Raw genomic sequence first — 15,764 nt, forward strand, 5'->3', positions numbered from 1 at the left:
ACAATTAAGCTACTCGTCATTTACCATTTTCTAATTAATAAGCTCTATCCCCTCAGCTTAAGTCACTGTCACCAGTCTTGTTCTTTTCCTTGTGGCTTCCTATCTGGGCTATTAGTGACCCAACTGGTCACCAGTACATCCTATTCACTGCTGCCATGTTCATCTTATTTAAATGTAACTCTGGTTTTGTCAATCTTTACTTAAAGCTCTTCCTGGTTAGATACAAATATCACAACCTGGCAGTCAGGGTTATAAGAGAATGATCCCATTTCACCTTTCCAGTCTTATAACTCTACTAATCCTCTTTATGTACCCTAAATTCTAGCCAAACTGGAAGATAATATTCAAGCAATATCCTCCATGCTTTTCAACATCTTTCTTGATTATTCTACTATTTTGCCATCTCAATACCTTTGCCAGTAAAAATTATATCTATTCTTTTAAGTCCATCTCAGTTACTACTGTGTCTTCAACCAAATTGCAGTCTTTTTTTAGTTTCCCTAGGAACCATTTGATTGCATTCCTATTGTCATGTTCTTCCTTCTAATATAATCACTTCTGTATTATTTGACTAAGCTTCCCTGTTGGAATATGAGTTTCTTGATGTGAAAAATTAGGTATGCAAGCAAAATATGGAAGTACATTTCAGGCAGTGGGATCATTATGTTCAAAGTCACAGAGGTGAGGGAAACGATCTGTTTAGGAGCCACAAGTAATTGAGGAGTCATGCTGTAGAACTTGGTTTTAATATTATGCATGTTGAGGAGTTTTCCAATGCTTTTGAGGAGTTTTCTAATATTTAAAAAGGAAGGGGTGATGGGATTTGAACTATGTAACAGCACAGAGAATTTACTGAGATGAGAATCAAGCAGTCCAGTTTCTTGTCTTATCTCCACGGACATTTCTGTGCTCATGTTTTCATACTATCAAGTTCAGCCACAGTGAAATGTCTCCAACAGCTGTAGAAACACCTGGAAAGTGAGTGTGTGCCTGGGAGGGTGGGTGGTGGTGGGCAATCCTTTTAGGATTTAGCTACTTGTTTAATATTGGATTTCATAAAAAAATGTGTTTGAACAAAGGATTCCAGGTTAAAAAATCAAACATTAAAGTAAAAAACTGAACATTATAGTTTTTGAAATCTGAGATAACTTTCAGATTTAAAATGACTATTAAATGTTTAAGCTTACTGAATAAAAAGAGAGTTGAGAGCTTTTAATTCAACCATTTAGAAATATGTCAAAGCTCCCCTACCCTCCCTATTTCTGCTTCTAACATTTCTTGGGTTCCTTTGCTGCTAGGTAATTAAATTCCAATGGAATACCTTGTTGGTTAAAGTGTTTGATCCTGTATGGATGTACCATAAGGCATGACCAAGTTCAGATTTCTAGTATTTGATTTGCTTCCAGGAAGTTGTTTAGGTATTGGGAAAAAGCACTTCAAGGCACTGAGGAGATAAAATGCCAGAATAAATAGCTCTTCTATTAAATGTTACTTCCATTCATCTCAAATCTGGACACATGAGCTAACAGGGGCTAAGTGCTGGGGGCTGGAAGATAAGAGAGCTGTAGGATAAACATGGAACATTTTCAATGTGAATCAGTTTTACTGGTTTACTTTAAAAGGACTGAAATCCCAAATACTATGGAATTAAAAGCAGCATTCACTTTTTTTTTTAATAAATTTATTTATTTATTTTTTGTTGCATTGGGTCTTCGTTGCTGCATGAGGGCTTTCATGCGGCGAGCGGGGGCTACTCTTCGTTGCAGTGTGTGGGCTTCTCATCGTGGTGGCTTCTCTTATTGCGGAGCACAGGCGCTAGGCGCAAGGGCTTCACGAGTCGTGGCGCATGGGCTCAGTAATTGTGGCACACGGGCTTAGTTGCTCCACGGAATGTGGCATCTTCCCGGACCAGGGCTCGAACCCATGTCCTCTGCATTGGTAGGCGGATTCTTAACCACTGTGCTATGAGGGAAGCCCAGCAGTCACATTTTGAAAGGTAAACCGTGTTGCCTTAAGGAAACTTGGTGTTTGTTTTGGCCTGAGCTTTCAAACTTTATTCTTTACAGCAATTTTGTTGGAAAAGATATTCTTTTTAGTAATTATCAGCTCAAATGTGTATATTATTATAGAAATTATAAAATATTATATATTTAAGCTTATCTCAACTCAAATAAAGATGAGAACTCTAGATGATTATTTTCTGTGATGTTTCACTTGTCCAAATTTCTATGAAACTGCCAAGAGCTAAGTTATATTTAGACATAGGTTGTTGTTAATATATACTTATCTATTTTTCTAATAACCTCCCATTGAGCTGATCAAGAACATGACTAGGAAACTGGGATTTTAAACCAGCTAATCTCTTTATATCATACCTGTTTTTAATTGTTTATGTGTGCTTCATGCCATTTCAAAATAAACTTGTTAAGTTAAGATGTCTTGGAAACCCCCCACCCCCCCAATGCATTGTTTGCAATGCAAATTCTTCCTAGTACAATAGGAAACCTTTCGTAGGTTATCATAAAACCTTTGCCTTTCTGCTACAATTATGATTTCATTTATATTTCTCTTCTTCTTAATAAAAATAGTGGCATATCCAACACTTTTTTTGTTTTATTTATTTATTTTTGGCCACACTTTGTGGCATGCAGGATCTTGGTTCCTCCATCAGGGATCGAACCTGTGTCCCCTGCAGTGGAAGCCTGGAGTCTTAACCACTGGGCTGCCAGGCAAGTCCCATGTCCCACACTCTTATGGGGAAAATGATAATGTTATGTAATGCAATACCTTTGGGAACTCATTTTTTTTCCTTTTAACAAGACTGATGTGCTACAAATAGTTTTTTTTTAAATAATCAGAGGATGTCAAGAGTTCACAAATTCTGTTTGAATTTAGTCCATTTTAGAATGGAACATGCGATGAGATTTAGTCATTAGAATCTTTATTCTGAAAGAATACAACTCTATTTCATATTCTATGGATTTTGATATTGAATTAAGCCAAAGCTCACCTCAAACCAATATTCATATCTTTAATACTAAAGGCTGTTCATGTTATATCTTTTTGTTTTCAGAGTTCCTAAATGGTAATGTATTTTCTTGCATTGATTTTGATAATTGAGATTATTTTAAAAATCAGGGCATTTTTAGAGTTGAACATTGCAGATGTTTGAAAGAAAAGGGTGTCCCAATGCCAGATATTGTACTGTCAGAAGTCTCACATGGTGACATTCACCTTGCTGCACTCACCAAGGACCTGTCTTTTTCTGTGTCTTAGTTTGTTAGTGCTCAGGGGTGTCAATTTAAGCTGCACCAGTTCCGTTAAGCATTTTTGCAGGAAAACTTAGACCCGTTCTGAATGGTATCACTATAAATTCCTGGCCTCAGCTTCAACTACCACTCAAGATTCTAAGCAATCTACCTATATGTTTTTAATGATCTCTCTCTACCATTAACCATATCTGGTTTTTAAAAAGTTGATTTGTTTTCTCACATTCCACCTCACAGCAATAGTAAAAATCATGAGCTTTTTTCAACATCTAGACACAAAATTAACTAAGCTACATATAGCTGTGCCTAGCATTTCCTCCTTCCTTTCTCTTGAAATGGAAGACTTGTCTTCCAGCCTAAGGATAATCCTTTTATTTTGCTTTAGATCTCAAATCCTTCACACTTTCTTGATTCTCAAGGAACTCATTATCTGAATTACCGTTTCTGTCTTTTGTATCCTCAACATTACCTTGTCTACTGAATTCCTTAACTTCCTCTTTTCTTCCTCCCCTTTAAGGGTAAAGTTCTGGAGTACAAATTCTTCATCTATAATAACGAACTACAAACATTTCACTAAACCCACCACCACTTTCTCTAAAGCTACTCTCTTAGCATGATTTAAATGTGCTAACTATTAACTTCCTGTTAGAAAAGTTTTCAGGTATTTCTCCAACCACTCTGGCTACTTCTTCTCAGTCTCTGCTAGATTCCTCTTTATCTATTCAAACTTTAAACGCTGAGTTTCTCTGTGTTCTCTTCTAAATTTCAAATAATAACTGTATTCTGATCATTCCCACCTCTACATTTACACTTCAGAAACCTATCCCATATTTCAGACACATTTATCCACTAGCCTGCTAAATATCACCACATGATTGTCTTACCAGTAACCTAAATGAATTGTCATTATTTCCACTAAACCTGATCCTTCTAATGCGATCTTTTATTTATTGAATGACACCAACATTCACTGAATGACCCCAACAAACCAAAAATTGAGTAGTACTGTGTTTCACTACGCACTCTCCTTTACCACCCTCATCTAGTTAGCCATCAGATCCTGAGGATTCTACCTCCTGAAGAGCTCTCAAATGTAGCTACTCTAAATCAGGTTTCCATCAGTTGTTTTCTGGACTGCTGCAAGCCCTCTTCAAATTGGTCTTTTTCCTCCCATCTTGGCTTTACTACTCCCTATCTTCATTTCTAAGTTTTCCTCACTGTAGCTAGTGTTGTCATTCTAAAACCCAAATCTGATTCTGTGATTTCCTAAGTTAAATCTTTGCTACTGGAAGTGAATTACTAGAGATTAGTGTGCAAGTCAAAACTCAGAACAAGAAGAGCTTATTGACTCTCACAAGCCTAGACTCATTATTCTCTCCAAAGTACATACATAAAATGAACAATGCTTCTTTCTTGGAATTTTCTAGGCTTGCAAGGATGAGCCCTGTCATTCCCCAGCTCCCTGTTTTAATAAACATATCCATTTTTAATATGTTAATACCTTCAATCATCAAATCTCACCAATATAGAAATGATACTACTTATATATGAAATTTAAATTAATATAATTCTCTGAGAGCAGTCTTATTAATCTTAATTTTAAATTCCCATCAAGTTTCTTTGTGTGGTTTCCCCATGTACTCCTTACAAATATGAACTTATAAATCTTAACCATACCTCTTTTGTAGCATATGAAGATGTTGAGCCCCATAGAAATTAATACACTTTTCCAAAGCAAGACAAAGCAAGTTCCTATCTCCCTAACCATTGCTGTTTCTGCTATATATTGCTACATATCTAGACATACAACTAAAGTTTATTCATACTTTGGGTCCTTTGCCTGTGGTGGATGTATTTAATTTTAAGTTAGAACGTCCCTGTATTCTTTTTTTTTTAACATCTTTATTGGAGTATAATTGCTTTACAATGTTGTCTTAGTTTCTGCTGTATAACAAAGTGAATCAGCTATATGTATACATATATCCCCATATCCCTTCCCTCTTGTGTGTCCCTCCCACCCTTCCTATCCCACCCCTCTAGGTGGTCACAGCACCGAGCTGATCGCCCTATGCTATGGGGCTGCTTCCCACTAGCTGTCTGTTTTACATTTGGTAGTATATATGACCATGCCACTCTCTCACTTCGTCCCAGCTTACCCTTCCCCCTCCCCGTGTCCTCAAGTCCATTCTCTACGTCTGTGTCTTTATTCTTGTCCTGCGCTTAGGTTCTTCAGAAACTTTTTGGTTTTTTTTTCCTTTGATTCCATATATATGTGTTAGCATATGGTATTTATTTTTCTCTCTCTGACTTACTTCACTCTGTATGACAGACTCTAGGTCCACCCACCTCACTACAAATAACTCAATTTCATTTCTTTTTATGGCTGAGTAATATTCCATTGTATATATGTGCCACATCTTCTTTATCCATTCATCTGTAGATGGACACTTAGGTTGTTTCCATGTCCTGGCTATTGTAAATAGTGCTGCAGTGAACATTGTGGTACATGACTCTTTTTGAATTATGGTTTTCTCAGGGTATATGCCCAGTAGTGGGATTGCTGGATCGTATGGTAGTTCTATTTTCATTTTTTTAAGGAACTTCCATACTGTTCTCCATAGTGGCTGTATCAATTTACATTCCCACCAAGAGTGCAAGAGGGTTCCCTTTTCTCCACACCCTCTCCAGCATTTGTTGTTTGTAGATTTTTTGATGATGGTCATTCTGACCGGTGTGAAGTGATACCTCATTATAATTTTGATTTTCATTTTTCTAAGGATTAGTGATGTTGAGCATCCTTTCATGTGTTTGTTGGCAATCTGTATATCTTCCCTGTATTCTTTTTTTTTTTTTAACATCTTTATTGGAGTATAATTGCTTTACAATGGTGTGTTAGCTTCTGCTTTATAACAAAGTGAATCAGTTATACATATACATATGTTCCCATATCTCTTCCCTCTTGCGTCTCCCTCCCTCCCACCCTCCCTATCCCACCCCTCTAGGTAATCACAAACCACCGAGCTGATCTCCCTGTGCTATGCGGCTGCTTCCCACTAGCTATCTGTTTTACGTTTGGTAGTGTTTATATGTCCATGCCACTCTCTCACTTTGTCACAGCTTACCCTTCCCCCTCCCCATGTCCTCAAGTCCATGCTCTAGCAGGTCTGTGTCTTTATTCCTGTCTTACCCCTAGGTTCTTCATGACCTTTTTTTTTCTTTCTTTTTTTCCCTCAGATTCCATATATATGTGTTAGCATACAGTATTTGTTTTTCTCTTTCTGACTTACATCACTCTGTATGACAGACTCTAGGTCCATCCACCTCACTACAAATAACTCAATTTCATTTCTTTTTATGGCTGAGTAATATTCCATTATATATATGTGCCACATCTTCTTTATCCATTTATCTGTTGATGGAAACTTAGGTTGCTTCCATGTCCTGGCTATTGTAAATAGAACTGCAATGAACATTTTGGTACAGGACTCTTTTTGAATTATGGTTTTCTCAGGGTATATGCCCAGTACTGGGATTGCTGGGTCATATGGTAGTTCTATTTGTAGTTTTTTAAGGAACCTCCATACTGTTCTCCATAGTAGCTGTATCAATTTACATTCCCACCAACAGTGCAAGAGGGTTTCCTTTTCTCCACACCCTCTCCAGCATTTATTGTTTCTAGATTTTCTTTTTTTACATCTTTATTGGAGAATAATTGCTTTACAATGGTTTGTTAGTTTCTGCTATATAACAAAGTGAATCAGTTATACATATACATATGTTCACATATCTCTTCCCTCTTACAGCTCCCTCCCTCCCACCCTCCCTATCCCACCTATCTAGGTGGTCTCAAAGCACCGAGCTGATCTCCCTGTGCTATGTGGCTGCTTCCCACTAGCTATCTATTTTACGTTTGGTAGTATATATATGTCCATACCACTCTCTCACTTTGTCAAGGGTTACCCTTCCCCCTCCACATATCCTCAAGTCCATTCTCTAGTACGTCTGTGTCTTTATTCCTGTCTTACCCCTAGGTTCTTCATGACATTTTTTTTTCTTAGATTCCATATATATGTGTTATCATACGGTATTTGTCTTTCCCTTTCTGACTTATTTCACTCTGTATGACCGACTCTAGGTCCATCCACCTCACTACAAATAACTCAATTTCGTTTCCTTTTATGGCTGAGTAATATTCCATTGTATATCTATGCCACATCTTCTTTATCCATTCATCCGATGATGGACACTTAGGTTGTTTCCATCTCCGGGCTATTGTAAAAAGAGCTGCAGTGAACATTTTGGTACATGACTCTTTTTGAATTATGGTTTTCTCAGGGTATATGCCCAGTAGTGGGATTGCTGGGTCATATGGTCATTCTATTTTTAGTTTTTTAAGGAACCTCCATACTGTTCTCCATAGTGACTGTACCAATTCACATTCCCACCAGCAGTACAAGAGTGTTCCCTTTTCTCCACACCCTCTCCAGCATTTATTGTTTCTAGACTTTTTGATGATGGCCATTCCGACTGGTGTGAGATGATATCTCATTGTAGTTTTGATGTGCATTTCTCTAATGATTAATTATGTTGATCATTCTTTCATGTGTTTGTTGCCAATATGTATATATTCTTTGGAGAAATGTCTATTTAGGTCTTCTGCCCATTTTTGGATTGGGTTGTTTGTTTTTTTGTTATTGAGCTGCATGAGCTGCTTGTAAATTTTGGAGATTAATCCTTTGTCAGTTGCTTCATTTGCAAATATTTTCTCCCATTCTGAGAGTTGTCTTTTGGTCTTCTTTATGGTTTCCTTTGCTGCGCAAAATTTTTAAGTTTCATTAGGTCCCATTTGTTTATTTTTGTTTTTATTTCCATTTCTGTAGCAGGTGGGTCAAAAAGGATCTTGCTGTGATTTATGTCATAGAGTGTTCCGCCTATATTTTCCTCTAAGAGTTTGATAGTTTCTGGCCTTACATTTAGGTCTGTAATCCATTTTGAGCTTATTTTTGTGTATGGTGTCAGGGAGTGTTCTAATCTCATACTTTTACATTTACCTGTCCAGTTTTACCAGCACCATTTATTGAAGAGGCTGTCCTTTCTCCACTGTACATTCCTACCTCTTTTATCAAAGATAAGGTGACCATATGTGCATGGGTTTATCTCTGGGCTTTCTATCCTGTTCCATTGATCTATCTTTCTGTTTTTGTGCCAGTACCATATTGTTTTGATTACTGTAGCTTTGTAGTATAGTCTGAAGTCCGGGAGCCTGATTCCTCCAGCTCTGATTTTCCTTCTCAAGATTGCTTTGGCTATTCGGGGTCTTTTGCGTTTCCATACAAATTGTGAAATTTTTTGTTCTAGTTCTGTGAAAAATGCCAGTGGTAGTTTGATAGGGACTGCATTGAATCTGTAGATTGCTTTTGGTAGTAGAGTCATTTTCACAATGTTGATTCTTCCAATCCAAGAACATGGTAATCTCTCCATCTATTTGTATCATCTTTAATTTCTTTCATCAGTGTCTTATAATTTTCTGCATACAGGTCTTTTGTCTCCTTAGGTAGGTTTATTCCTAGGTTATTTTATTCTTTTTGTTGCAGTGGTAAATGGGAGTGTTTTCTTGATTTCACTTTCAGATTTTTCATCATTAGTGTATAGGAATGCCAGAGATTTCTGTGCATTAATTTTGTATCCTGCTACTTTACCAAATTCATTGATTAGCTCTAATAGTTTTCTGGTAGAATCTTTAGGATTCTCTATGTATAGTATCATGTCATCTGCAAACAGTGACAGCTTTACTTCTTCTTTTCCGATTTGGATTCCTTTTATTTCCTTTTCTTCTCTATTTGCTGTGGCTAAAACTTCCAAAACTATGTTGAATAAGAGTGGTGAGAATGGTCAACCTTGTCTTGTTCCTGATCTTAGTGGAAATGATTTCAGTCTTTCACCATTGAGGAAGATGTTGCTGTGGGTTTGTCATATATGGCCTTTATTATGTTGAGGAAAGTTCCCTATATTCCTACTTTCTGCAGGGTTTTTATCATAAATGGGTGTTGAGTTTTGTCAAAAGCTTTCTCTGCATCTATTGAGATGATCATATGGTTTTTCTCCTTCAGTTTGTTAATATGCTGTATTATGTTGATTGACTTGCGTATATTGAAAAATCCTTGCATTCCTGGAATAAACCTCACTTGATCATGATGTATGATCTTTTTAATGTGCTGTTGGATTCTGTTTGCTAGTATTTTGTTGAGGATTTTTGCATCTATGTTCGTCAGTGATATTGGCCTGTAGTTTTCTTTCTTTGTGACATCCTTGTGTGGTTTTGGTATGAGGATGATGGTGGCCTCGTAGAATGAGTTTGGGAGTGTTCCTCCCTCTGCTGTATTTTGGAAGAGCTTGAGAAGGATAGGTGTTAGCTCTTCTCTAAATGTTTGATAGAATTCGCCTGTGAAGCCATCTGGGCTTTTGTTTGTTTTGTTTTGTTGATTAATGCTTTCTATTTAACTGTAAAGAGAGAAAGAATGCAAACATTTAAAATATATGCACAGAAAGAGTACTTATTGCACAATTTTTATAAGAATAAATAATATTTCCTCACATCACCAATTTATATTTCTGTTATAAAATTAACTGTTTCTCTATGACTGCAAAAATTTTTTCCTGGTCATTCTGTTTTTAATGGATCGGTCTGTCAGTTTCCAGATAGAACTGAATTATCTAATAATTTTTAAAGTGTCTTTTCTTTTCAGAACAGCATAATTTTTAGTAAAGAAAATTAATACTATTTAAAATCTAAGTTTCTTTACACTCATTAACATAGAAATGACATGAAATGGAAGGGAATTTATATTTGAGAAAACTTGATTCTATCATCTTATGATCAATATTTTTTAAAGAAAATATGATAGACATGAGTGTGATATCAGATTGTTTTGAAAAGTTAAAAACGAATACCTTTTAAAAAAAAGTTCGGACGTTATATGTTCCTAGTAATATACAGGAAAAAAAATAATGAAATGAGACACTAGATACTGAGCTGAGAATTAGAGGAATATGTGTTTTGCTGACTGGAATTAATTATGCTATATCCCTCTGTCTCTTTTTTGTTTTAAAATAAAGGAGGAAATATATGTAGAGCGGATGAGTTCCTTTGCAATAATTCCCTCTGCAAACTACATTTCTGGGTGTGTGATGGAGAAGATGACTGTGGAGACAACTCTGATGAAGCCCCTGACATGTGTGGTATGGCATTTCACGTGGCTCTAGATTGTACTCTCATCTCCTGATGTAGTGCGCCAGCGTGAATCGATGAAGTGGTGAGGTGAACCACAAATTTTACTGTCTGGGGTTAGGTAGATAAAGTATAGCCACAGATACAGCTTTTGGTCAGGTAATAAGAGATAACCCTGCTCAAAGTTTATGACTTTATAGAGAGCCCTCCTAAATCTGAACTTGCACATGTCAGCAGTATTCAAAAGATAGATTATGGTCTGTCTAGGAGGATTTAGAGTAGTTGACCTTTTGTATTGAGTAAGGTTCATATAAGGACTTTGGCTTTATTAATTGGTGTTTTAGGCTAAAATAATTTTTTTGACAGATTAGCATGGAAAAAAATGTGCATAATCAAATCATGTACTTCCACAAGTCACCCACTACTGAGACTGTGGTTATTCAGAGAAGAGAAATAAATATACATAGAGATATACAGACATTATCTATCTATCTATCTATCTATATCTATATATCTTACAAATGTTAGGTGGAGAACCGCAATTAGGAGTTATTTAACATTTAAATCTGAAAATCTTAACAAAATTTATTTCTTCTTCAAATTCAAGTTACTTCTGACATTAGTCACAAGTGTGATTATGCAACCACGAACTATAAATATAAATGTGCACCTTTAGATCACCAAATTAAATGATTTCCTGTATTTGGTAAACACTTTTTTTCTTCATCTCATTCTTCTGCTAATCTCAGCAAAAAAGGTAATTTAACTTTTAATTTAAAGAAAAATACTACTACTTTGGGTATAACTAAATAGCACATCAGGTGAATTAAAGAAAGCATAGCATGAGTGTATGTTCTTAAATTCTGTGTTCTATTTGGTATATCAAATTAAACTAATTATTTTGATAGATGATGATATTGACTACAGATGTTACAGAAAAAAATCTGAAACAAGGAGGCAGCTTTATTTTAAACATGTTTTAAAATTTGAAAAAGACAGTAGTTAGAGAATTGATCTCTGTAGGTACAACTGATAAGTGATATAACTAAATTTCAATTTCAGTTCTTCTACATAATCTTACAAAGTGAACTCTAGAGAATGACCAGAGATAGTATTGTTTCTGAATCATAATAGTTGAAAAAATATGAGTTTACCAGTATCAAGCCAAAACCTACTATTTTTATAAACTATGTTTTTTTCTTCTATTCTCTATTCCACTTCAACACAAAACTATTGAGTGTAATAGGAAATGTTTGGAAACTAATTAACCACGTGGGGCTCCAGAGTCACCCCCCTCCCCAGAACCACTTCAGGGGCCAGGAAGTGATTCTCAGGGACATGCTGCATAGCTGCTGGAAAACTTGTAAAATACATCCAGCTTAATTCTGTGAATATTTTTGCATTCCCCTCAGTCATCAGTATCAACACTGAGTCAAGCTATGATGTTCTGGAGACCGTGCTAAGTAATTGGGATTAAAAAAAACCTGAACAGAACATGGTTCTCTTTGACAAGGAGATCTTATTCTGGTTGGAAAATAATAATTTCCATAAATTATATTTTAAGCAATAGTAGAATTAAGTAAAGACAAGGCAGAGAGGGATAAGATGAACTCTGCCTGAAGGGGAATTCAGAAAGCTACAGTTCTGAAAGATCTATGCTAAAAGTCACCATAGGCATAGAGAACAGTGTGGGGAAAAGTATCATTCATTCATTTAATAAATATTTGTTAAGCTAGAGACTGTGATTATTTGTGGTGATATAATGATGAGAGAAACAGATATGGACCCAGACTTCACAGAGCTGAGAGTCTAGTGGAAGAGGGATATTAATGATCACAAAAATATATAGTTATAAACTATGATACATGCAATGAAGAAAACGTATAATAAGTTATAAAAATATACAACAGAAGGATTTTACTCAATCTTGGATTATAAGAAGTAACATTTGAGTTTGAGTCTGAGAAATTTATAGCTGCCAGGTAGGTGAAAGGGATGGAGTGAGAGTGGATGACACAACATTTTAGGCAAAGGAAACAAGATGTAGAAAGGCCCTGAGGTAGAGCGAAGCATAGTTTACTAGAGAAGCTGAAAGACATGTGTGCTTGGAGAATACAGAGCAAGATAGATAATGGATGAAACTGAAGAGACAGGAGAGATACATGGAAACTTGTGAGTCTAGGTAGGGATTTTTAGATTTAGCCTGAAAGCAATTAAAAGTACTATAGAATTTAAAATAGAGGAGGCACATAGCCATATTTATATTTCACAAATACTGGATAGAAATAGGCAAGAATAGTTAAGGCAGTTGCAGAGCTCAAGGCAAGCTATGCGGGTAGCTTGGATTAAGATAATGACAGACCATGATGGCAAAGTATACACAGTTTGAATGTGATTTAAAAAGCAAAATGAATTGGATTAAATAATGGAGTAGTTATAGGAGGCAAGAGACAGGAAGTTGCCCAGTATAATTTGTAGGCTGTTTTCGCTTGCACATTTGAATAGATGGGGAACACAGGAAAAGGAACAGTTTTGCAAGTAAAGATTAGAAGTCTGCTTGAGATGCATCTGAGGAGACCTTCAAGTACTGATTTCAAGTAGGTGCTAGATATTTGGTTCTAGAGCTTAAAGAGCTGGTCTAGAAATATAAATTTGAGAGTCAGCATAAAATGTAGTAGTAAATACTATGGAATTTGTAAGATTTAGGCTAGAAGGGAGTAAAACATAAAGGGGGGGGATTAGGATAGAATATTGAGGGCCACCAACATCTAGATAAATATGAACAGCCAGAAGAGACTCAGGTGAGTGATAACAAAAGGATAAGCAAAAAGAAAAAGGAAGTATAACAAGAGAAATATGAAGGTAATAAAATGTTTCAAGAAAGGTAGGATAGTTCCTGAAGAAGCAGGGGAAATTAAGCTTCAGATCAAGTGAAAAAATCAGTTTTAGATAAGGGTAGTGACCCCTTGAAATGAGTTGATAGACTATATGCAGATGCAGGTGGATGTACACGTATTTCATGATATAATAACATTTTTTTAATCTTTTAATTTCCACTTTTTTATGTATAGTAAGGAAGCGTGTTCATATATAGAATGTGAAAGGTTGGTGTGGTAGGGAGATTCAAAAGGAATGCAGATTTGAATCATTACTGCAAAGAGTAAGAGTGACATTAGATATAGATAGATATAAATATATAGATATAAATGAATGATTTCCAAGTAGTGTTCAGGGCCTACCTGGCATTGATAAATATTCATATTTGTGATATCAGTTGGTCTTGCAGTATGGTCATCTGCAACATTCCTGGGCTTCCCAGATGCAGACACTGGGATAGCAGATGGTTTCATTCATCTAAGTTTGGGATTCTGATAATTAAGATGAAAAAAGCAAAAGGGCCAGAGAATCCAGATTATTTGGACACAAGTGATTTTCTAAAAGTACTTAGAAGAATGTCCAACATATAAAGGTTATCAATAAATATCAAATAAGTAAATTAAAAATGGAATGTGGAATCTAATGTCAACAGAAATGGAAGTAAAGAGAAAAAGGCAATGGTAAATAAGGAAGAGTTAGACGTATCAATGGGCTAAAGTTTCAGGTAAGACTGAAAAAGCATCTTTAATGAGACTGGTTGAATTAAAAAGTTGGCTAACTGGAGATTGTTGTCAGAATTTTTGTTCAGACTTTTAAAATTAGTGGCTTTGTAAATGAAGCAGTTGGAGGAAATAGCAAATCCGGCTGTGTCAGTGTTTCTTATCTGCGGGCAGCAGGAACTGTCATTGGCTGAATTAAGAAGATAATTTTGTTGAAATCCACCCATGTCCACAGCTTTCTAGAAGAATGGGTGGCCTAGGTGGATTAGAGTAAAAGGACATTGGGTATGAGAAAATCAGGAAGTTAAGTGGTGCAGTTATTGGCTAGTTTGCTCATATGGATGTTGATGTCACCTAGGATGCTGGAATAATTTAGATGGAGAGAAATAGCTGTGAGGGATGGTGCTACAGTCTTCAGTGAATTGGGGAGGGGGTGATGTTTATAAGGTTTATGAGAAAATAGAGATAAGAAAAAAATACAACCAAATGCCTGGTCCTCAAAATAACAGTTTTTGTTTTTAGTTTATTTTAAAAAATAGAATATGAATATATAGTAGCAAAGTTCTGGAAGCCATAGTAGGAAATTATTATGTCTTCAAATATGAGATAACATGAGGTTTGAGCAATTTAAGAGACATTCCTAAAAAACCTGAAGAGGAGGAACTCTGCTTAGAGTGAAAAACAGATTTTAATTAAAACAAGGAAGGTGGCAAGAAGGAATATGGCATATTTAAGGAGCTAATAAAGAGTGACAAGGGATGAGTCTGTAGGAGTGGCATGGACAAGATAATGATAAGTCTATTATGCCATGTAAAGTATCTTAAATTTTATTCTGGAAGTGATGAATAGCTATGGAAGAAATGATCAGATTGCTGTTCTGGTGGCTTTGGGAAGATTTTAGGTTGGGCAATGAAACTGAGACATTAAGGATTCTACGACAGTCATCTCTGTAAGAAATAATAAATAGCTGAGCTGTTGGAGTTGTAACTGGTATGCATGGAGATAAGAAGGCAAATTTGGGACAATACCAACTGCACTTGTTGACTAATAAGAGTTGAAGCATAGTGAGAGGATGCATTTAGAATAATCCCAAACTTGTGGCTATTATGTGCCACAAACTGAACTATGGAAATAAGACAGAGCTTGTTTGAGGAGAAGGAGGTCAAGGGAAGATGATGAAGAATTGAGCTTTGAACTTGTTGAATTTTAAATTCCCAAGGGAACGTCCTATAATTAACTATGAGATGCTAGGATTAGATAGCAAATTGAAAGTCTTCAGAATATAATGTGAAGTAAATCCATGAGAGTGAATGAGAATATCTAAGCAGAGAATTCAAGAGTGAGAACATCAGGGGACCAATGATAGAACCGTGCAGTATTCCACATATGAGATTGGGAAGACATTAGAGATGTTTCCTACTTTAGGGGTAGAAGTCTTCAGATTCGATAGTGATGGAAAGGACAAGTGTAAAATTCCCTGGCTTTAATTGTTTATTTAAATCTCACACACACACACACACACACACACACACATTAAAAATGAATAAGTAAGATCACCTTATTTGCCTTAAATACATATCGGCCCATTTGTTTATGGAGACAGGGAGTAAGAAACACAGTTATAGTGTTGTTGGGATTTTTTTTTTTTTTTTTTTTTTTGCTGAATGACCT

The 15,764-nt window shown here is 35.9% G+C and overlaps 1 protein-coding gene across 1 annotated transcript in view; it reads left to right on the forward strand.

Moving 5' to 3' along the window:
* LRP1B (LDL receptor related protein 1B) overlaps window positions 1-15,764 on the forward strand; it is a 1,432,692-nt gene that overhangs the window by 1,278,330 nt on the left and 138,598 nt on the right. Inside the window, exon 72 of the mRNA XM_073806959.1 lies at window positions 10,386-10,508. Coding sequence (XP_073663060.1) covers window positions 10,386-10,508 — 123 coding nt within the window. The remainder of the gene's footprint in view (window positions 1-10,385; window positions 10,509-15,764) is intronic.

The sequence above is a fragment of the Tursiops truncatus genome, chromosome 7, assembly GCF_011762595.2.
Source record: "Tursiops truncatus isolate mTurTru1 chromosome 7, mTurTru1.mat.Y, whole genome shotgun sequence".
Lineage (NCBI taxonomy): Eukaryota > Metazoa > Chordata > Mammalia > Artiodactyla > Delphinidae > Tursiops > Tursiops truncatus.